The sequence below is a fragment of the Sinocyclocheilus rhinocerous genome, unplaced genomic scaffold, assembly GCF_001515625.1.
Source record: "Sinocyclocheilus rhinocerous isolate Xijiao unplaced genomic scaffold, SAMN03320098_v1.1 scaffold1847, whole genome shotgun sequence".
NCBI lineage: Eukaryota > Metazoa > Chordata > Actinopteri > Cypriniformes > Cyprinidae > Sinocyclocheilus > Sinocyclocheilus rhinocerous.
The window spans coordinates 106,390-130,701 of NW_015629541.1; the positions used below are offsets into that span (position 1 = coordinate 106,390).

General features: G+C 36.2%; 1 protein-coding gene across 1 annotated transcript in view; it reads left to right on the plus strand.

The window, feature by feature from the left end:
* Window positions 1–18,647, plus strand: part of LOC107739207 (follistatin-related protein 4-like) — a 105,678-nt gene extending 87,031 nt beyond the window's left edge. The window contains exons 8-14 of the mRNA XM_016551229.1: window positions 4,526–4,660; window positions 9,055–9,081; window positions 12,480–12,598; window positions 14,027–14,161; window positions 15,052–15,159; window positions 17,222–17,331; window positions 17,496–18,647. Of these exons, the coding sequence (XP_016406715.1) occupies window positions 4,526–4,660; window positions 9,055–9,081; window positions 12,480–12,598; window positions 14,027–14,161; window positions 15,052–15,159; window positions 17,222–17,331; window positions 17,496–18,198 (1,337 nt within the window). The 3' untranslated portion in view covers window positions 18,199–18,647. The remainder of the gene's footprint in view (window positions 1–4,525; window positions 4,661–9,054; window positions 9,082–12,479; window positions 12,599–14,026; window positions 14,162–15,051; window positions 15,160–17,221; window positions 17,332–17,495) is intronic.
* Window positions 18,648–24,312: the final 5,665 nt, after the last annotated feature.

Sequence of the window (24,312 nt, forward strand, 5' to 3'; positions counted from 1 at the left end):
TTACAGAGTAGAGCCTTATTAGAAAGCACTTTATTGGTTGAGTGCGGTCCATTACACCCTGTAATAAGCTGTTATTTGGATCAGATGTTTGTGCTGCTTAAGTTCTGTATGAAAAGACGAGACCGTCAAGGTCTCATTCCTCTCATTTATTTGTTTCAGCTCCATCGTTTTTCAGCAGCTCTGCTTATTTATTTGATCTGTGGAGGTTTAATGTAACAGATCGTTAAGTGTTTCTCTGGCAGTTTATTGGGTATGTCTGTCTGCTTTCTTTTCCCTCTGCTTTCATGCACGCATTAATATTTCAGAAGCACCCTTTTCAAGCTCTCCCGTTTCTGTTCGTGTCCACAGAAATATTTTCAGCATCAAGATAAAAGATGATTTCATCACAAAGTCTGAAAAATTCACTTTCACGGGATGACAAATAACAGGCTTAGCTCAGCGCGGAGACACAATGTGTCATTTTGTGTCGACTGATTTTGGTTTTCTGCTGTATGGAAAGATGGATAGACTTGTAAGCGCACTGGTGGTTGCACAAAACCGACTCATGATTTATACTCATAGACAATGCAAGGTAAACAGCCACAATCCATAGTTTCCGTCCGGGTTTCCCACGTGGGGTTCGTGCTAATAATTAAATGAATCATGAAAATGTAAAACTGAATAAATAATTTTGGCAAGTCTTAAGCCTTTATACATAATGCATATTAAAAGTAGTTTTAATACATTGATTATGCCTTGTAATGCCCCTTATAATGCATTATATGATCGCATGAATAATTATAATCACAGCTATAATACATTATAATACTTATCTATTTATTGTTGCATCTTTAGAAAGTATAATGCATTAAAATACATGACAAACAAAACTTCAAATATTATAATGAATTTGAACAATTTCTGAAAATATATAATGCATTATACATTAAGGCTTTAAGTAAAGTCTCACCATTATTTTAAAACAAAACACTTGAGCACTACAAAAGATCTGTCATGTGATCATTAAAGCAAAGATGTTGTTAAATCATTAAAATATTAACTTAAAATCTCTGGGGAACTTCAAACAAAGATTTGACTCACAAAAATGTGCATAAACGTGCATAAATGTATAAATTAAGAGATATTCACTTTAATTTATTTAGTTGTCATCACACTTTTCTTAGCTGTCGCTCTTCACTCATACTGTCTCCTTGTATGCTGTTTGTAGTCAAAGTGAAATATCAGTGGTGTTTGGAGTTAGAAAAAAAAATAGCCTTTTCCAGCCAGGTTGGATATTTGCACTCAGTATAAAAAGATACTGCCATTCATATTTTATGATGGATTTTCATAGTTTAAAAGGGAAAGTCTGCCTCCGGGACGAAAGTAAAATACAATAAAACTGAACATAAAAGTCATTTGGAGAAAAAAAGAAAAAGAAAAAGAAAAAAGGAAAAGTTTTTATGTAAAAAAAAAAAATCAACCTTTGGGGCATATGGTCAAAGGAAATTTAGATTTAATAAAACGCTAGACCACAACTGTGCCCTGTGAGGTTTTGTTCATGCCCTTGGCAGCATTCAGTACATGTTCAGTATTCAATAAGTTATAAATGCATAATATGGTTTATTTTTTACCAGCATTACTACATGGGGTTAAACTGTATGAATTTAATGCATATCCTCAATATCAGGACCTGGAAATAGTGGCCATTTCTTTTTTCACCTTTTTGTCTTCTTTAGTACATTTTAAACGGCCCCTCAGTGTGACAACTGAATGTTTTAAAGTCTCTGAATTAACAAACGCTGCATGCGTTATAATTCTACTAGAATTAGCAAAATGTCACGGGGTCGTGGTTGTAGTAAAGCGCTCGAAGAACAAGTAAACGTAAATAGACTTTAATTATAACTTCAAACACAAAGAACAGGAGAACTGAATAGCATCAACACATGTACACCAATAAATCAACAACATTAATCCAGGACAAAGAAGACACAGAAACTGAGGGCTTATAAGGAAGGCAAACTAAGGAGCAAACGAGATGATTAATACAACACAGGTGAATAGAATGAACTAATCAGGGTAACTAGGGGAAACTAGGTCAAAGGAGAACAGGCTAACTGAAAACACAATGAAAACTAAACATAACCCTGACACAAAAAGCCACTTACAGTAGTTTTTCGATTTTTTCGGATAACACTTTAGTTTAGGGACCGATTCTCACTATTAACTAGTTACTGATTAGCATGCATATTGACTGTTTATTAGTACTTATAAAGCACATAATTATGTCTTATTCTGCATGAGCATATTTTAGATCCCTTAATTCTACCCCACACCTAAACTTAACAACTGCCTTACTAACTGTAAATAAGCAGCAAATTACGAGTTTATTGAGGGAAAGTCATTGCTAATAGTTAGTTAATAATGAGAATTGGTCCCTAAAATAAATTGTGACCATTAATTCATATCTATAACCCACTTGCAGTATATGAATGTACCTGGTATAGTAATATGCAGCTGCATTGAAAGTATAAATCCATATAAAAAGTATTAACTTTTGCCAAGCGGTGAGAAGCTTTTGTTTGAATTGAGTCTGTATGTAGAATGAGATCAATAGACGGATGGGAAAGTAGAGTACTGGAGATGAGAGAATGAAGGTGAAGTGAAAAGGAGAGAGAGAGACAGAGAGAGAGTGAACTCTCCTGCTTGTATGTGATCTCTGACACACTCATGAAAGCACGTGTGTGACACAGACAGCATTCAGAGACACTTGTGCTGTGATAAAAACACCATCAGAGGTGAGCGAAGCATCTGAGAACTCGCTGAACTTCACAAAGCTCCGACACACACACAGAGCAGCCTTCCTGAGACGTCACACACACACACACAACATCAGCTTCTCTTCTCAGTTTACAAGCGCTGCTTTGATTTGAGGATTGTGTGTTTATCCTTAATGCTGCGAAATTAGCTTCATGCTCGTCATTACTGCAAACACAGATTCTTTGAGGTGATGTCATAATGAATAACTCTGTAAAGGTGATCTCATCAGTAACCGCAGCTGCAGTGTTTTCGTTGTGATTTCCATAGACTCTGATATTTATGACCTTGTGTAAACGCTTTACCAAAGGCCAGTCACGACTCAGACACAACAATCCTATAGCCGATGCTCACGTATCTCTAAATGATGGAGAAATGTTGTTGGAGATCTTTTTAATGACTGAAAAATTATTTATTCATGAAATCCATTTGCTAATGAAAGCAAAGTAATTTGCAGTGTTTTTATGGCTGAATTTAATTAGCATCAAAGCTCGATAAGAATATAAGTGAAACACCATCAAAGTAACTGTCTGTGTGTGTGTGTACGCTTCCACAAACTTCTCAACCAGCCTTCAAAAATCACACTTTAACTAGACCTACTATGTGCTTGCATTTAAATGGTAATATTATTTAGTATGTAAACAAGGCTTTGAATTTCACTCGTGTCCCAAAATCCATGTAATACAGCATTTGAGAGCTGCTCGGTTTTTTCTCTGGTGTTCCCCGGCTGACCGGGACGGCGTGCTGGGCACTGATGAGCTGTAAGTGACTGCAGAGTGTTGTTCTGTCGTGAGAGAGCAGCCGCCCGCAGCACCGCTCATACACTCAGCGGCTGTCCTACGTGCTGAAAACATTTCTGTCCTGTTTTACATGCTTCATATAATGTAATTAGCACGTATAACTATCCAGTCAGGTTCATTGTCTGTCAGAAAAAAGGTGAGACGAGCTTGAATGTATATGAATATATGTGAAATGAGTCTGATAAACACTAAATGTGCCGTCATGACCTTTAAAAATGACTTTCACTGGTGTAACCTAATATAGATTGATTTAACAATACTGAAGTTGCTGCATGTAATTTTTGGACTATGCTAAAGCATAAAATACCATAATATGTTTGCAGATATTTAGGAAACAAATTTCTCTGAAAAACAATGCTAATTTCTTCAAAAATCTATATTCAAAAGAAGAAAGAAACTCATACAGGTTTGGAACAAGTTGAGGGTGAGTATATGATGACAGAACAAAACAAATGAGTTTAGATGTCATTTTTAGGTAACCTGACAAAATATATTTTTTTACAGTTTATGTGTTTGTGAAATATTCATGTCAACTAACAACTTGAAATTCACATTCTGCCAACTTTATACCTTTCCTTCCTTTGGTCATTTTTGAAAGAAACCATTTCTGCTGAAAAAAAAACAGACACTCAATAAATCCAAGACTTCATAACTTGGCACGGTATTAGCTGCACCACAGGGAAACCTTTATGGGCTTTAAGAATGCCTTCACCCAAAGCTCTGTCAATGAAAAATGTTATTGGTCAGCTGTGGAAACAAACACCTCAAACTTACTTTTGAGATTTATGTTATTGCCCTATAGTTGCTTGTTGGTTTTGTTAGAGGCGTTTTTCTATGGTGTGTGTATGTGTGTGTGTTAATACATAGGAAATATAGGAATTAGACTGGAAACGTACTGAATCATCTACCTGTTGGTTGTTGTATTTCTTCAGCGAATGGCAGTGAGCTTCACATCGGTAGTGTGCGTTATGAAGACACTGGTGCTTATACCTGCATCGCTAGAAACGAGGTCGGTGTGGATGAAGACATCTCATCTCTGTTTGTGGAAGACTCGGGACGCAAGACACGTGAGTGATGATACTGAAGCTGTTTCAGCACAGACTGTAATGATTTGGGGAACTATGGTATATACTGTATACGGGGGAATGGTGTTGGCTAGGATGTATAGAGCCCTATGAAAATGTTTTTTTTTTCTATTTAATTTTTATGTTTTAATGGTTAAATAACATTTTAGCAATGTCTAAAATCATGTCAAATTAATTGAAAACATGAAACTTATGCAATTTAACAACAATTTAACAGTTACATTTTTTTACACGTTGTTTTGTTTTGGTTTTGGTTAGTTTTTTGTTTTGTTTTGTTTTGTTTGTTTTTTTCTTTCCCAAAGTTCCATTTTATTTTTACCAAATTCTGTATTTTCCATTTAAATTATTCTGGATTCCATTTTAATTGTTAAATTAAATTTTAAATCAACTAAATTCATAAAACAAATTTATTATTATTATTATTATTATTATTTTACAATATTAGGGCTCTATGTTTTTTTTTTTGTTTTTCAGAAATTCTGTTTAAATTTTTCTGATATTCAAATGAAGGCATGAAATTTAGTGAATTTTTTAATTAAATGAAAATCAAACAAATCTTTCCATTCTGTCAATCTAAAATTCTTCAAAAATTTCCCAAATTCCGTGTTATACAGTAAATTCAATTTTTATGACTGGATTCCACAATTCCGTCAACATTTTCTACATTGTAGAAATCAAATCATAGGTCTCTAGATATACTGGTAGACTTGTGCACACTTTTTAATGTGGGTTGTTGGTTCAGTCATTACTGGCAACAATTTACAAGTCAGCTCACAAGTAATGAAGTCACCAATGCAGAAAGGACAGTTTGTCATTAATAAGGTTTTTATGGTCATACAGTAATAAACATCTGCAGATGTGAACAGTCCTGTGGTGTCTGTGCCCACACGCCAATTCCTGTTTCTGAAATTACAGACATTTTCTGGACTGTTAAATTTACAGTGTTCAGTTAGAGTGAAATGAAGGTCTATACAGTAGATCTCAATGTGTCCAGTGTGTAAATGGCAGATTTTTTTCTGTCCATTATAGTGCCATTTTAAAAACAATCATTCTGGTTTTAGTAGATAGATACACTTGCTTTAAAGGGATAGTTCACCCAAAAATGAAAAATTGCTGTTAATTTACTCATTCTCAGGCCATGCAAGATGTAGGTGACTTTTTTTCTTTAGTAGAACAGTAAAGAAGATTTTAGCTGAAACCGTGGTCCTTGGTGATTCATAAAATGCAACAGTGGCGGCCCTTTTTTTTTTTTTTTTTTTTTGGAATCACCATCCCTAACGGCATATAGCTTGTGGCAAACCTCTCAATATAACTTGTGGCAAACCTCTCAGCTCAATTGTCACCAACAAACGTCTTACTGTACTACTAGGTACAGTTACTGGTGTAATGTTTCCCATTTCATCTGATTTGACTATCACTCTAGACATCCAGTCCACTTCTCGTGTGACAACCGTCAAAAAAAAAAAGCATATCAAGGAACCCAACATGAATCCCTGTGGCTCCTGACGATATACAGTATATAGGGGTTTTATGAAGTGAAACGATCGGTCTGTGCAAGAAACTGAACATTATTTACATTTATATACATTTATTATTACCTTTAATTCAGAGCCTCAGGCAAACGGGGAAGTCCAATTCTTTTCCACAAACTGGTTCTTTTGGTCAGGTCTAAAGCACATAAAGTGAATGAACTAGTCTTCATCAACTCACCTTTTTACATAAACAATAAGAATCCATAAAAACTATAATTTCACCCCTTCCTTCAAGTGTTTGGTTCACGCGTGCTCATATCAGCAGCTCAACGGTCTTCAGTCCGAGTCGAACTCTTTCCTCAGTTCAGTGTCTGTTGGAGGAACTGGAGAGCTGAATGATTCATTCATCATAGGATCAGATACACAGATATTTTGGCTTATTTCTAGTCACAGTGACTGTCAGGCGTCTGAAAGTGAGTTTTGATTGAGTAACTTGTAGATCTGTGCTGCTCGAGCCGCAAACTGTTTCAGACGATTCAGTATGATTCGGTGAACTGGTTCATCTAGTTCACTAAGAAGAACCGGTTCAAAAGAATGATTCGTTCACAAACCGGACATCACTCCGGACTGTTTGCCTGAGGCTCTGGATCACAGGTAATAATGTTGTAAATAATGTTCAGTTTCTTGCACAGACCGATCATTTTGCTTCATAAGACCTCAATATATTGTAAGAAATCATGTTATTAATTTTGTGTTCCTTGATATGCCTTTTTTTTGTTTTTACTCTTAAGGTGACGTAGCCGCTGACTTCCATTTTATGAATCACCAAGGATCCCGGTTTCAGCTAAAAACCTTCTTTACTCTTCTACTGAAGAAAATTCACAGTTTCAGTCTAGCAAGGCTTTAGTGAAGTACTACAATACAACCCTAACCCAACATGATAACTGATAGTGGTGTAAATCACAGATCAGTTCCTCTCGTGACTTATTTCTTAATTCTAAAAGTGTTAGTCAGTAATATAAGACATGGAACACTTACATCGGCATGAAGAAATGAAGGTTGTGTTCCCCGTCCAAAACACACATTCTGTCTATGAGATCCACAGTACCAGTTTTAAAGTCTTATAATAAATCAGCCATATTTTCTCTAACCCAGTGTCCTTGTTGAATATAAAAGGCCTAATAAAAGACAGGTGACAAGTCCCATGTGAAGATGTCAAAGGCTGGTTATTTTTGCATTTAAATAATCTCAAATGAGACCTTTGAATAAGTCTTTTATATGTTAACCCTCATGTTTGGGACCTAAGAGACCTCAAGGCCATTTTAATATCTCTTACATTGAAATATCAGGTTGATATTTCATGACCTTATTAAAGTTTAGTATAAAATTTCACTTTAATAACATGCATCAACCGTCCCCCATGAAACATTGCTTTTAGTAAGTTTGAGTTTTCTGAGAATCCGCATAAAAACATGAATAAATTCCATGCAAAAGATTTCCGGACTGCTGTACACAGTGTCGAGAAACACTCCTGGGGGATGTTTCCTCTGACTTATTTCATTGTATTTTTCAACACTCTATTTCTGCTCATCAAAAACATCCCTAGAATGGATACAGACACGATTTTGGGGGGGGAAATCCAATTGCGATTTACTGGTTAAATATTATGATTGCGTTTAAAATGCAATTTTTTGTTCTTGTATGTAGTGCTGCACAATTTGGCTCAAACTTTATATATCAATATGATTAATAATAATTATTATGATTATTAGAATTACTACATAAAAATATTAAAATAAGAAAAATTACTATCGTAACAACTTATAAAATAATAATAATAATAATAATTTATTTTGCGGAAAACTATTATTTTACGAAAACTGCAGGGTGACCTGTTACCATGCTCGCGGCCTACAACTATAAATCATTAGAAAGGTCTAATGCCCGGTTCAGACTACACGATTTTAGCCCGATTTTGCCACGATTTGCTTGACGTAGGGTGTCGTGGGGATTCGTAAACGACAATGGGCGTCGGGACGCAAGATTCCATCGTTTCAGCACGTGTAGTGTGTCGTAGTGGACGACAACCGATTCCGCGTCTGCCTTATTAAAGTTTAGTATAAAATTTTAATCTGACACAGTGACTATCGTGACCGACAAAAATATTGTGTAGTCTGAACCCGGCATAAGGTTTTATTATAAAATATTATGATAAAAATCTGTGACAGCAATGTCTTAATTTGTGTCAGGAGGTATGCAAAATCAAAAATGGAATCCATGCGTTTAATGTGAAATATGAGACTCTTACTGTATGCATCCTCTGAAAAAAAAAACCTCTGTAAACTTCTGTACAATGAAGAAAAACATAACAGCAATGCAACAATATATGATTTTTCCTGTGTTCTTCTATAAGAATAAAGTATATTTATAATGCATAGCTCATTAACATAATATTTATTACAATATAGTATACTATAAAATGATATATTTTCTGTCTCATTGATATGAAGCCACATCGGATCACAAATGGACATTATACAGTGAGTTTGGCATGAAACGGTTATTAAATATTCTCTTTTGTTGAAGCCGAAGCGATCAAGCCTCTCTGATCACATTGCTGCATTTCATGAAACGTGCTTCGCAAAAAAATATCAGCCTTTGCGATTTCATAATTGCACTAAGCCAAATCACAAATTGAATCCCTCCAGCAGCCCATCGCCACCTCCATGGACATTATTTCTAATATGACTAATTCTTTAGGCTTTCCAGGGGATCGTATTAATGTGAAATCACTCTTATTACAGTTACACATACTGTAAACGTCCAGAGTGAAGTCAGTCTCATCAGTGTGTTTCTCTGCTGTTCACTAACTATCCTCTGTGTTTCCTCATGCTGTCCATCTAGTGGCCAACATTCTCTGGAGGGAGGAAGGTAAATCTGCTTGATACTCGTGTCCGATTATCTGTCTGATTAATGTTCATGTTGCAAAAACTATAACAAACATTTTGAGAGACACTTTGATAACTTTGTGTGAACTAAATTTCTTGCTGAAAGAAATCCAGGCATATTTGAAGCATGCATTAATGTAACAGTAAAGGCACTAGAATGCACAGAAGCTCATGACTTTATTATAGCACACCTGCAGGAACCCAGTTATCAAAGAAATCTCACATGTTTGCTTTGATCATCACATGTCACGTCATAATGGTGGTTTATGTTACACTCTGTCTTGTATGACTAATCACTCAGTGTGTCTTGTGCATACAGAAGGGTTTCTAAAAATATAGGCCATATGTGACCCTGGAGCACAAAAGCAGTCTTAAGTCGCTGGGGTATATTTGTAGCAATAGCCAAAAATACATTGTATGGGTCAAAATTATTGATTTTTCTTTTATTCCAAAAATCATTAGGATATTAAGTAAAGATCATGTTCCATGAAGATATTGTGTACATTTACTACTGTAAATATATCAAAACTTAATTTTTTGATTAGTAATATGCTTGCTAAAAACTTCATTTGTACAAGTCATTGATGGAACAACACATTTTGAGTTAAAGTACATTTTAAAACTGGTTTGTTTTGTTTAAAATCTTATAAATGTCTGAGGTGGTGAGGGGGATATGTTTTGCATAACATCTCATTCAAAACAATCACTTCAGCAAAGTTTACCGTTTTCTGTATATTTTACAGAATATTTTCAGTTAATTTATGAAGAAAAATATTTTAAAAAGTAAAGATTCTGAAAGCTTCTTACACTGCTTGAGGGAAATCTCTTAATTTTATATGGCTTTACAGTAGTAACAATAAATAGGTTTTATGATCAATTAGTTTTAAATATGATGGTTTCATTATAAATATGGTGATTGTCTCTAAGGTGGACACTAATTTAATAAATGGCATTAACCATCTGAATCCAGTATTATTTTAGTATCATTGAGATACTATTATATTTTTGTCAATATTTTCAATTAGCTTTTTTTCTGCTTTCATGCTAATTTTAGTTAAAGTTTTACTAATTTTATTGTGCATTTTATCATTTTTATAAGTGTTTGATGTTTTTAAATGTTTACATATATTTTATTAATTTAATAATTAATTCAGTTTTAATTGTAGTCATTTTAGTGCATCAAGTTAAAGTAAATTGTTAAACTGCTGAAATAAAATGTGTAAATTTTTTTGTTCAATATCAGTTAACATTCATTTTAAGTTTTAAAGGGGTCATATGATGCGATTTCAAGTTTTCCTTTTGTTTTTTTATGCTAACTGTAATAACCCTGTCTGAATCCAACCAACAAATAAAAAAGTCAGGCATCTGATTATTATCATGTAAATTATTGTGCCTTTGGCCCCAACAGCAGAGGTGCTTTTTACCCCAAATACCACACTTTTACATATTCTTCCATTATTGAATAACTCTTGATTTAATCTTGAACAAAACTGAAAATCAACAACAAGACCCCTGTCTCAAAATTGCTAATTTTATTGACTCTTGTTTGCTACACAAATCCGTGTTTGACCCCGATGCAGCTTTAGCCCTGTTTTAGCCTATGTGTGACATTTGATTAGTCTCCAGCTTAAGCTGTTTAGATATTAAAATTCAAGTCTTACACAGTATTCACAACACAGTCTCATGACAGTTTTACATTTTTTGCAGCGATTACAACCTGCTCACACCCCGACGTTCAGCAACATGCTTACTTTTTTATACGAATTATACACACTTCTACAGTGCATGCCCCCTCGAAGCCCGTTACCGCCACTGAATAAAAGATACAAAAGGTAACTGCAACTTTTTATCTCATAATTCTAACTTTTACATCTCGCAATTTTGACTTTTTTTCTCAGAATTCATCCACAATTGTGAGTCATAAAGTCATATGTGATGCAATTGTATGGAAGGCCGTTTCTGCCACTGACTTAAAATAAAAAAAGAGGTAATTACGATTTTCTCACAATTGCAAGTTTGCATCTTGAAATTCTGACTTTATTTCTCAGAATTGTGTGATATAAACCCGCAAATCAGACTTTATTTTTCAAAATTGTGAGATATACCCCGAGGAAAAATGTATTGCTCAGTGGTGGCTATTCCTAAGCTCAGGAGACTTGGATGAGATTCTCATATACAGTATATCTCTCATTTTAGTATCAACAGATGTTTCTCCTAAAATTCCTTAGGAGAAATAGAAGTAGACACAAATGAGACTTGAGAAATATTTGAGAAAAAAAAGAAGGGTCTTTTGATTTTTCTATCCTCTGGGTAAACTCGCAATTGTTATAAAGCTAGAAGTTATAATTGTTATAATTTGTAAAGTCAGAATTGTGGGATATAAAGTTGCAATTGTGTGTTATAACCAAAATGGCGACGGCCGCCTCCGCCCACTTTGAGCTTCAAAAACGCTCTTCGGAAATCTACGGGTGACATCATGGACACTACGTCCATGTTTTTATACAGTCTATGGTTATAACCTAAGAATTGCCAGATAAAAACTTGCAATTGTAGTTTGCAATTTGCAATTGTAACTTGCAATTGTTTTTCTCAGAATTGCATGATATAAAGTCACAATTGCGAGTTATTAAGTCAGAATTGCGAGATATAAACTCTGGACTGGACTTTTATTCTGACCTTTTTTCTCTCAATTGTGACTTTTTCTCAGAATTGTGTTATAGAGTCAAATTCTGAGGGGGAAAAAAAGAGTTATATTATCTTACAATTGCGAGTTTATATCTCAAAATATAAACTCGCGATTCTGACTTTATTTTTCAGAAAGTCAGTCTTTTTTCCTCAGAATTGGACTTTTAATCTCATTTGCGAGATTATATCTCACAATTCTGAGAAAAGAAGTCAGAATTGCTAGATATAACCTGTAATAGCAAGAAAAAAAAGTCAGAATTGTCAGATAAAAAGTCTCAATTACCTTTTTGATTTTTACTTTAGTGGCAGAAACGGGCTTCTACACAAATCAGTGCCTGCGGATGATCATTAGGAGCAGTCATCCACCATCTCGACTGATGGAGATGACCGCCAGCACTGATCACATGCAGCTTACCTGCAACTGTGTGTTTTTACACCTTCTGCTTCCTGACAGCATGACATCTCTGTGCTGCCGCTCCTCTGATGTGACCACGCTAATTAGCAGCTGTTGTTTGCTGCCAGGTGACAGACCTGCAAATGCACTTTTTGGAGAGGTTTCAGGAGATTTTAATAGTCTCTGCTGTCTGACCGTATGACAGCTGCATTGTTTGACGCCGTGGCACGCCGTTCGCTGTTGTTCTCTCTGAGGGAAGAGTGTGCATGTAATGGCGTGTGCGATGTTGTGTGTGCTTGCAGGGCTCAGTGTGGGGAACATGTTCTATGTGTTCTCCAGCGAAGGGATCACCGTACTGCAGCCCGGCAACTGTGAGATTCGCAGACGCATCCCGCGGACAGAGAGGATTCTGGGTAGTTATGTAAGTGCTGGCTCAAACCCAAATAAAAGACTGTAATAGGAGTATTTATTATGCTTAATGCCAGTGAAGCTTGAATTTTTTAGGACTGTTTGTTAAGATTATTTTCACATTCTTCAACCCCCAAAGCTCCTATTGCTGCAAAAACAAAACATTATCATTAGTATAATATACTACTGTTCAAAAAATAAAGATTAGTCAGATTTTTTGGTGACACTTTACTTAAAGCCTTTATGTATAATGCATTATAAAAGTGTTTATAATGTATATTGTAATGCATTATCTTTTCATAATTAATTGTTAATGCAGTTTCAATGCATTATTGCAATGCATTTGAAGGTTTGTTTGTCATGTGTTTTAATGTATAATACTTTCTAAAGGTGCAACAATGAATAGGTAAGTATTATAATGTATAACTGTAGTCATAATTATTAATGAGATCATACAATGCATTTTAAGGCATAATGCATTAAAAAAATTATAATGCATTATATGGCTTTCAGTACAATGTTGTTGATTTTTTAAAATAAATTAATACTTTTATTCATTTTAAATTGATCAAAAGGGACAGCAAAGACATTTATAATGTTACAAAAGATTTCAATTTCAAATTAAATGCTGTTCTTTTGAACTTTCTATTCATCCGTGAATCGTGAAAAATAGAATGTATCACGATTTCAAAAAAAAATATGAAGCAGCACAACTATTTTCACCATTGATAATAATCAGAAATGTTTCATATTAGAATGATTTCTGAATGTTTCATATTAGAATGATTTCTGAAGGATCATCTGAGACTGAAGACTGGAGTAATGATGCTGAAAATACAGCTTTGATCACAGAAATTAATTACATTTTAACAGATATTCACATAGAAAACAGTTATTTTGAATTGTAATAATATTTCACAATATTACTGTTTATACAGTCATTTTTTATCAAATAAATGCAGCTTTGGAGAGCAAAAGAGAAAAAAAATGGTAGTGTATCTACATCCAGATGCTTTGTTTAAACAATATTATTGTCATAAAGTAGTTAAATAAGAAAAGAAATTGTTTAATAATCACAAATAGGTGCAAAACATAATTTCTTATTCGGTTCTTTTCATTTGAAGGTGAACATGTTTTGACATTCTTAAAAACAAAGGTCTCAAAAGTGGGTTTTCGCAGTGATGCCATAGAAGAACCATTTTTGGTCCCCAAAGAACCTTCCAGTGAACAGTTCCTAAAAGAACCATTTCTTTTTAGTGTGAAGCTCATTTTAATAATCTAAAGGGACTTTTTGTACTATAAAGAACCTTTTGTGCAGTGGCCATGTTCCATGGATGTTAAAGGTTCTTCATGGAACCATTAACGCCAATAAAGAACCTTTATTTTGCAAGTGCACAGACAAAAACATTGGTTCAAGCGCGTGTCCATATTTTCCCTGCAGGACGAACTGTGTCCCAGAAGCACGGAGTGTGTATGGGCGTCAGCGGTCAGCGTGAGGGACAAGTACGTGTACGTGTCTCAGCCGCTTCAGAACAGACTGCTGCTGATCGACACACAGGCTCAGAGAGTCGTGCAGGTGAGGACGCGTCCGTCTTCAGCCAAACTCAACTCTCATATCTCATTAGAGTTCTCAATAGCCGTCATCAGTGCTGGGTCGATCACTTACAAACTGTAGTCTGTTACCGATTCCAGATTACATGACAAAAATTGTAGTCAGTAATGTAATCCATTACAGTACATTACACATTTATGTAATATAATCAGACTCCTTTTTGATTGTTTTTAGATTACTTTTGACCTAACTAGTTTATCAAAATGAAAAAAACTCACTGAAACTTAAATTAAGATGAAGTTACTAAAACTAAAATTCAGATCAAAATTGAAAATATTAAAATAAAAACTGATTCAAAATAATAATAAAAACTACAATAGTATCTCAATAATACTAAAATAACTCTGCCATGTTCTGACATTTTTCAAATCTATGTAGAAATATTACAAGGTTTGTCTACTCGGTAATCAATACTTGAAAACTAGAAATATAACAACCAGTGCTAAGTCATATTTAATGATGGGTGAGAGCTTTTTCATTCATGAATCAAACAGTACTGTAAGTTTCTCAGTATCGATGGCTGTGGATCACAAGGCCACGGTAAATCACATGACTGATATTCAGAGCATTTCAGACTGCGAATGTGCTGTTTCACACAGATCAATGAGCAAGAAACGAATACTGAGTAGCTTACATTTACACAGTTTTGCTGGTCTGTTTTTGCTTCGACAATGAAATTGGTTTAAAAATCAGTTGATGAAGGAAACATCACTCGTGTTTACTCAGAGACTCAACGGTTGGCTCTGCTCTGGCTTCATTTGGAGCTTACATTCATTCTGAAAGTGTTTCACTCATAACAGTCGCTCTTGACAAGCAAAACTGGATGAATTTCCCCTCTTGTGTTGGAATGACAGGCTGTGGAAACGGACGCCATGCCCGTCAAACTCTTCTACGACAAATCTCATGATCAGCTGTGGCTGTTGAGCTGGAGAGACCTGCAGAAGTCCCGCTCTACACTGCAGGTGACACTCACAAAGCCTGCACTGTCTACATGGAAAATATTGTTTCTAGTTTTGGGCTGAATTATGATTCATCCAGTTAGTTCCTAAAGACTCTCAAGCAAATTAGAGCACTCACATATTCTTCACGCATTCATTGGGGTTATGAGAGGCCGTTTATCTGCTAACAGTCTGTATAACACATTCAGGTCCGTTTTGACCTAAAAGAGATACATAAAAATGTCTAAAAATGCTTAGTTTTTAGTAATGGAACAAAACTTTGCAAATGCTTTAAGACCCTCAATATACTTTTTTGTTTATTTGTTTGTAAAACCCTCAATATACTCTTTTGTTTGTTTGTTTTTTTCCCCCACATTTTTTGCAATAATTATTTAGGATATATAACCAAAATGTTATGTCATTTTGACTGGGTATGGAGTACCATTTGGTGTCAAAAATATTTTCGTAAAATTATCTATGAAGTTATATTAGTGTTAAACAAATTTGTAAAATATATTTAGCCGTTTCCCCAAACCTCCCCAAAAAATTCAGTGCCAAATGTGTGTTTGTTCATGTTTCTGATAAGCATGAATATGTACGACTATATTGATGAACCATTGCAGCATGAAAAACCGATCACTTTTTCCATCTGAAAGTAAAAAAGTGTATGCAAGTAAAATGAATTTGTTTTGTTTGAAAACTTTTTACTGTAATATTTAGGTTGTTACGATCTTGTTTTGTTAGAAATAAATGTAGGTCTCATGAATTTGGACTGTTTTTGAGCAATCATGAGTTATGAGTTCAAAGGAATTAAATTAAATTCCATTCATTCCTATGGAGTTAATACTGGTAAATCTCAGATTATATGTTCCTTCATACAATGATATATTCAACTAACATTTCTCATTAATAGTATATATATATAGAGAGAGAGAGAGAGAGAGAGAGAGAGAGCATCAGTTTTTATTTCATTACTTTTTAATTATTAAAAAAAGGGGATAAATGCAGTAATATCATGGTAACCTTCACTTTCACTCATTAATGAGAAGCTGCTGATTGGATACAATGATCTTTATTAATCTTTGAATCTTAAGTTATGACTGTTTTATAAAATAAAGATTGTTTGGGTCCAAATGGACCTGAAATGTTGAAAATAGTATACATATTTTGAATGCATTATGAAGATTAATTTCACACTGTAAAAAAAAAAGATTTTTTTTATCTTTGTAAACAAAGATGTATGTTGAGTTGAGTATGTTTTACAAGAAAATACAATTTCAGTTTTTCTACTTCACAATTTCACATTTAATTCAGTGTTATGTGAGGTTTCTTTGCAGTTGTTTACACAGCAGTTTACTAGCGGTTTCTGAATGAAAATAGATTCTACACTTTTTCAGTGCAGTTCGCTGTCAGGTAGGGCTCCTGACTCGAGCTGCAGGCGAATAAGACGCTTTCTGTGGCATGAAGAAAATTTGCCCAGTTCCCGCTTTATTCTTTGCCAGGTTTGATCTCGGCTGTCCTCGTATGTCAGCGCACACGTCTGAAAAACACACAGCCTCAAAAACAGAGCAAATGAAAGGCTTTCTATTTAACAAACAATGTGTAATTCCAGCCCCCATACACATGAATAATTCATGTTTTATTAAATAGCGGGAAAGTCCTCAGGTGTGTTTGCTTGTTCAGCATGCCCACAGAGCCGCACAGAATAATGAAGGCGTTCGCTATGAATCACTCAGAAATGCTAAAGAGCACTTTTAGAGGGAAGCTGCATAATCGGCTGCAGGGGATATGGATTCACACCACAAATAAACAGCTTGATAATATTCGACTCATTTCGAATGCGAGTAATTGACCGGGGCACGGGCAATTTGTCGGGCCCGGAGGTTAATAATAATAATAATGATAATAATAATAATAATAACAATAATAATACAAATTGCAATGATTTTAATTAAGTTTTCCCAATTTTTTCTGCCTGTTTTTAATGAAAAATTACACATGCAGTTTCATAGCCGGTTTATTTTCTGAAGTCACCGGCCATTGGCCCCGGTTGTAATGTTCTTTTCACTCTTTTCCATTTTTTAAGGTGATCGCTTCTGCCAGCGCGGTGGAGCAGCGTCAGATCATCCGTACTCCATTTGAAAGAGTGGAGGACTTCTACATCCCTCCCACCAACCTCATTATCACCCACGTAAGGTACGAAACGATCGTCACTGCTCAGCGTGCATGACCTCTGTCAGATTTTCCACATAATTCTTCCAAAAATGGGAAGCGAGCAAATGACGGTTGTAATTAAAAGCGCAACACTTAATAAATCTGCAGAAAGATCATTAACCTGTCTTTGGCCATTGTCATCTCAGGTTTGGCTTTGTCTACTTAAAATCGGAGCCTGCGGTGCATAAAATCGACCTTGAGACCCTCCGTCTCGTCAAGACCATCAGTCTGAAGAACTACAGCTGTATCCCAGCCAGCATGGCCTACACTCATTTAAGCGGCTACTATTTTATCGAGTGCCAAGTCGAGGACCGTTCGGCCCCGAGCTCACAGCTTCTCATCGACAGCGTAAGCGACGCGGTCATTGGACCCAATCCCAACATCAACGGCCAGCCGTTCATCTCTCCAGATGGCCGCTTCGTCGTCTCCGTGGACAAGCGACACGGAAAGCTCCAAGTCCAGACCATCTCCTTCAGCGGTGAGTTGCGGACCGGCCACGAAGCGGACGTCTCGATTCCCCTCGCAGACTTGGAGTTTCAGCCGTCCTTCACGGAGGCAAACCAGTACGTGGTCGTGGCCTCTTCGGCCCAGGGCTCGAAGCTAGTTTTCTCGGACCTGGCATCGGGAAGAACGAAAGCCCTGGAGAACGTCAAGGATCCAATCCCGGCCACTAGCTGGCCTTGGGGAGACGCCAATAGGGTGGTGGTCTCCAGCGGGGTGTTTGGACACTACTTGGTCACGTCAGCGGCCGAGTCCCTGTTCGTTCTGGACGGCAAACAGAGCGGCCCTCACTGTGAGGTGTCAGACGTCAAGAGAGGGAACACAGTGGTCTGGGTGGGCGAGGTATGAGCGGCGTACCGCGGGACGGTTCTGCAGAGGATTGCGTCGGCCGACTCGGCCAAAGCTTGGGAAAACCTTTAAGGGATGCGAATGGACTCGATCCTAGTAGTGAGTTAAATGAACACATGCGGGTTTCTGTATAGGTACACACACATACACACACAGTCAATGACAAGAAACCTTATCCAACAAGGGAACGAACGAAGACACCCTTCAGTGCAACAGTGAACTAATTTGATGATTTTTTGCACTTCCTTGTTAGCAGAAATAGCGTTAAGCAGCAGACAGGTTAGGTGATGACTGAACTATGCACAATGCTTTTTAAAGTTTGAGTGTTTTTCTTTTTTTCTCAGTGTGTTCACTATAGTCACTGCAGGAAATGTGTCCACATCAGCGTCATGTCTCATTTTTGTCAATGTAGAAAACTGTGTTGTTTGCTTCGTCCCAGTGTTTCTGATCACACAATTCAACAGCTTTTGTTTTACAGTTATTATACAACACTTCATTATAATAAACACATTACAGTAACATTTTTCCATTTTCCTTTTTGTAATGAAGTGAGTACTTTCTGTCGTCCTCAGAGCTGTGTGTGTGTTTGCATTTTTGTGGAGCTACATTTTGGGTACACAGTCGTCCCCAAATGTTTGCTAAAGCTGACCTCCCTTTGGGGACATCATATAGGACAAATCCTACATTACATCTTTGTTTTTTATTTAAATCATTTCTTTTAGAAGTAGGATTTCGGTTAGTGCGTGCATTGGTCAGGTTTTAATCAAATGTCCCCACAAGGATAAAAAAACTGTGTGGAGCAGGAAAATTGTTTAACAAACACTACATTATGTCTTAATGAAAATGTCAAAATGCAGAGGTTTGTGTAAAGGCTTAGGAGATAGAAAATATCATTAGTTCAGTTTAAAAGCAATAAACGTCAATGGAAACACCTGCCATGGAAGAAAAAAAAGTGTGTGTGGATCTTCTTTTGGCTTTTTTGCATCAATTCTGTCTGAGCACAAACTTTAATTTCATTAAAGTATTCCTACATTGATGTATTACATTCAAACACACAGCCCTGAGAATAGAATAGCAAACAACAATGAAAGAAAAGTATATTCTTGTTAAATAAAAATAGAGTTCCACTGTGCTAAATAAAAACTCATCTGGTGCATCAGATTTTTAAAAGGCAACAGAAAACATTCAGTACATTCGACACACATGAACCAAATTAGTGCACTGTTGCACTGAACACACTATCATCACTACTGAGACGACCGCAAGCACAGCTTTAAATCGCCCTGTTTGAGACCAAATGGTTAAATTGGCATTTCAATGTGCTTTCAAGCTCAGTCAGATATGCATGACTACAATATTACTTTAGAAAGCCAGATGGTTAGACCTCAATGAACATTAAACTGGACACAGATACGATCAATTTAAGGCTCAAACAAATCTAGTTAAACTCAGTGGGCTAACAATCACTGAATAAATGTGCCCTGCATACAGTATATTAACCATAGAGCGATTTGAGTTTGTGTCCTGTATGTCTGGCTTTTAAAGGGATAGTTCACCCAGAAATTAAAATTTGCTGTTAATGTACTCATCCTCAGGCCATCCAACGTGTAGGTGACTTTTTTCTTCAGTAGAACATTAAGATTTTTATCTGAAATTGTGGTCCTTTGTGATTCATAATATGCAAGTCAGCATTACCAGCACTTCAATAAAAAAAGCATATCAAGGAGCACAAAATGAATCCCCGTGGCACTTGACGATATATTGAGGTCTTATGAAGCAAAATGATCAGTCTGTGCAAGAAACTGAACATTATTTACAACATTATTACCTGTAATCCAGACTCAGGCAACTAGAACCAGTTCACCAAATCGTACTGAATAAAAACTTCTCAATATATCATCAGGAGCCACGGGTATTAATTTTGTGTTATTTTTTTACTCTTAAGTGCCGGTAGCCGCTGACTTGCATTTTATGAATCACCAAGAACCTCAGTTTCAGCTAAAAATCTTCTTTACTGTTCTACTGAAGAAAAAAAGTCACTTACATCTTGGATGGCCTGAGGGCGAGTAAATTAACAGCAAATTTAAATTTTGGGGTGAACTTCCCTTTAAGGACTGAGCCAGAAAGCTGGATTTAGTCCCAGCCATTGTTTACGCAAAGCAGTGTGTGTCCGATTTTTGGAGGAAATTAATGAAAAAGATTTTAAGTTTGTTGCGGGAAAAAATTATCTACATTAAAAGTGGTTTCAAAATCATGTCACATAAATCTGTTGTTTGTTCAAGACTAAACTAGCTGCACACATTTTGTACAATAATACAGTATGTCCTGCACATAATATGCTGTTCTTTTACAATGTCTGCATTATGCGTGTATGTGTATGTGTGTGTGCGCGTGTATTATTTGTTCAGTTCTTTTTAGCACTGAAATGCCAGCCTGACTTTTGCCAATGAGGCAGAAACCAAGCATCTTGTGCCTCATTGAGTCACATTTAAGTCCACATCCATTTGTCTTCATTATACTCTATTGTCCCCAGACTGTTTCAGCCTGTTCTTGTCCTCGTCATGTACATTTGTTTTTTTCAGTTTGTTATAGACTTGTTCAACACCTCAATCTCTGTTTATGTGCGTCATTAAAACATGTATTATTGTGTTTACCTGAACTGCTGGCAAACTTGAGGCACATGAAGTGCTGTAGCCGTTTGCGGTTGCTAATCAACAGGCCAAGAACCAAAGGCTTTATTTGTTCATTTTTAATTCTTCATTTAGATTATTTATTTATTTATCTGATTTATTCCCGATATTTTGCTTAACTGAGTGCATTTTTAAATGATTAATAGTATAGCTGTCATGATGTTGGTGTATTTGTTCTGACATACACCCTCATGCCGGCTTTTATTGCCTAATTCTGTGTATGTGTAAGATTTGTTTCTGCCAAAGTACATTGTGTATGGTGAATAAAACCTGGTCCTTAAGTGTGTAAGTTAGCACCACTTATTCGCATTAAATTCACATGAATATTACACCAAACACTCTTTCGAACACTTACATTTCAATCATGACAAAATGCCAAGGGCCTAAACTCAACAACGAGAAATGATTTATTTACCTGTGTGTATTTGTTTATTTGAAATAATCTTTAACAGTCTTTAGCTGTCTTTGTGCTGGTTAATCTACAGTATATCTCTATGCAACACATTTTTCAGCATTAAGGCAATAACTGTTGAAATATTGAGTAATGGCAGCAATTGCTACTTTTTTGACGATTGATTGATTTTTGTCTTTTCTTGTAGTGTAACTGACCACACCAGCAAATATCTCGTCTAGTTCTCAGCTTGTCTCGTGGTCAAGCAGCACCATGTTCTGTTCGTTTGTGTGCGTGTGTGTGTTATGTTAATTTGATTTAATACGTTATAAAATTGTGAAATGTTACACTTTTCAGAAAGATAGTGGCTTTACTTAATTCACAGATGTGCTTCATGGGATGTAGAACAAAGTTGAAATTTCATGGTCATAATTTTAGTAGACTAAGTATGTGTTAACCTGTAACAAACAAAAAAATTCTCCAACAGATTCCTGAGATCCGGATACACCCAAGTGATTTATTAGCATTGGTTGTATAGATACCTTTATTGTATAATATAAATATAGTGTTGCCTGGGATATATATTTCTTCCAGTTTTACAATAAAAGATGAGACCAGAACGATTCGCAGTGTGTGGCTTTAATGAAATTAAAATCTTTGTTAGAAACAAATACGCTTAGGAAAAAATGTCACACAGTAAATTACTTTCACTGAAATGAACATTTCATTCTTTGACAGTGTACTTTTTTCTCAAATGTAAGTTATGTATAAATTTAAATTCTACTATTTTCACCCAAAATGTTAAAAAATTTGCTGTTAATTTACTCGTCCTCAGGCCATCCAAGATGTAGGTGACATTTTTTCTTCAGTAGAACATTAAAGAAGATTTTTAGCTGAAACCGTGGTCCTTGGTGATTCATAAAATGCAAGTTAGCAGCTACCGGCTCATGAGAGTCAAAAAAAGCATTTCAAGGAACACAAAATTAATACCCGTGGCTCCTGACGATATATTGAGGTCTTATGAAGTGAAACGATCAGTCTGTGCAAGAAACTGAATATTATTTACAACATTATTACCTGTGATCCAGAGCCTCAGGCAAACGGTCCGGAGTGATGTCTGGTTTGCGAAACTGGTTGAACTGGTTCTTTTTATGGCGAGTTCACACTGCATGATTTTAGCCCCGATTTTCACTTGCCCACAGATTTTGCAAAATCGCTGACAAATGCGTGAAATCGGAGGCAAATCGGTACTCATTCACACGAGTGACAATCACGCAGTGTGAATTATCAAAGGCGCGATCTGAGAGAATCGCAGACGACCGTGAAGTATTTGCCTTGCTATATATCTGGACCTGTTGGCGATTTAAAATCCTGATGTGTGAAATGAGTTCTGACTGAAAAATACATTGACGATGACCTACAGCCAATGAGAGAACAAGATACAGGGCAGCGAGAAGTTCAGGGAGGAGTTATTTCCTTATCACTTCTCGCGTGTGTTTGGCTGTGAAATGTAGTTTGCGGAGCAGACAAAGTTGTCGGCGATTCTTCCTATTGTGAAGTCATGCAGTGTGTAACCTCCTGTCGCCAATCCATTGTGCAGTGTGAACACAGCAGCAACTGAATGCTACCGCAGATAGTCGTGCAGTGTGAAAACAACGGTGATCCGATGACTTTAAAAAAATCATGCAGTGTGAACTCAGTTCACCGAATCGTACTGAATCGTCTGAATCAGTTCACGTCTCGTGCAGCTCAGCTCTACAAGTTACTCAATCAAAACTCACTTTCAGCCGCCTGACAGTCACTCCGACTAGAAATGAGCCAAAATATCTGTGCATCTGATCCTGTGATGAATGAACTCATTCAGCGCTCCAGTTCCTCCAACAGTCACTGAACTGAGAAAACAGTTCGACTCGGACCGAAGACTGATGAGCCGCTGATATGAGCATGCGTTTATTCACTTTATATGTTTCAGACCTGCAAAACATCCACTTTTCACATCATTATTGGGTGCTTTAATAACATAATTGTGTAAATGTTACATCATGATTACAAAATCAAACTGGCGAATCAATTATTTGAATCAGTCCATTACAACAAACTGTCCAAAAAAAAAAATGTTGTAAACAATATTCAGTTTCTTGCACAGACTGATCGTTTCGCTTCATAAGACCTCAATATATCGTCAGGAGCAACAGGGATTCTCAAAGTGACAGTAGCCTCTGACTTGAATTTTATGAATCACAAAGGACCACAGCTAAAAATCTTCTTTACTGTTCTACGGAACTCACCTACATCTTGGATGGCCTGAGGGTGAGAAAATTAACAGCTAATTTTCATTTTTGGGCGAACTTTCCCTTTAAGGGTTAGAATCAGAAACATTAAAACTGTAAGCACAAATGCATTGAGGATGTAAGTTTGAGAATCAAACACATTTAATCTATTGGTTCATTGCTGTGTTATTGTTCAGGCTTTAAATTCGAGATCTAATAGATGTTTAATTGCACATAAAGATCATTCTGACAGTGATTATCTGAACATCTTGACTGATGAATGGCTTCTACACAGAGGTCAGCATTGACAGTCTGCTAAAATCTCACTTCATGGTCCTGATAAGAGCATGTGAAGCCTTCCTTTACTCCAGCTCAGCTTAATCTATACGCTTTAGTGTTCGACACACTCCTCAATCTGAAGTAATTATTCACAACAACTCGCCAGTGAAAGATGCTGTCAATAGGCCATCCATCACTGTCGCTGCGGACACACGGGCCGCTTCCTTGCAAATAAATCTCCAGTGTGAGCTTTTTCACGGTAACCTGGTGTACTTTCTCTGATCAGCTGAGAAGTTACACTGAAAAGACAGATGGCGTCGACGTCTTTTAACTCCTCACATCAAATGTGACTTTCAAAGTATTTCGCTTTTCAACAAAAATCTTTATAAATAAAAAGTAAATGAAGCCTACTTTCATGACAGTTAAGCACATTTCCTTCCCAGAATCTCCTTATTGTTAAAAAATAATGATATATAACTTTTGT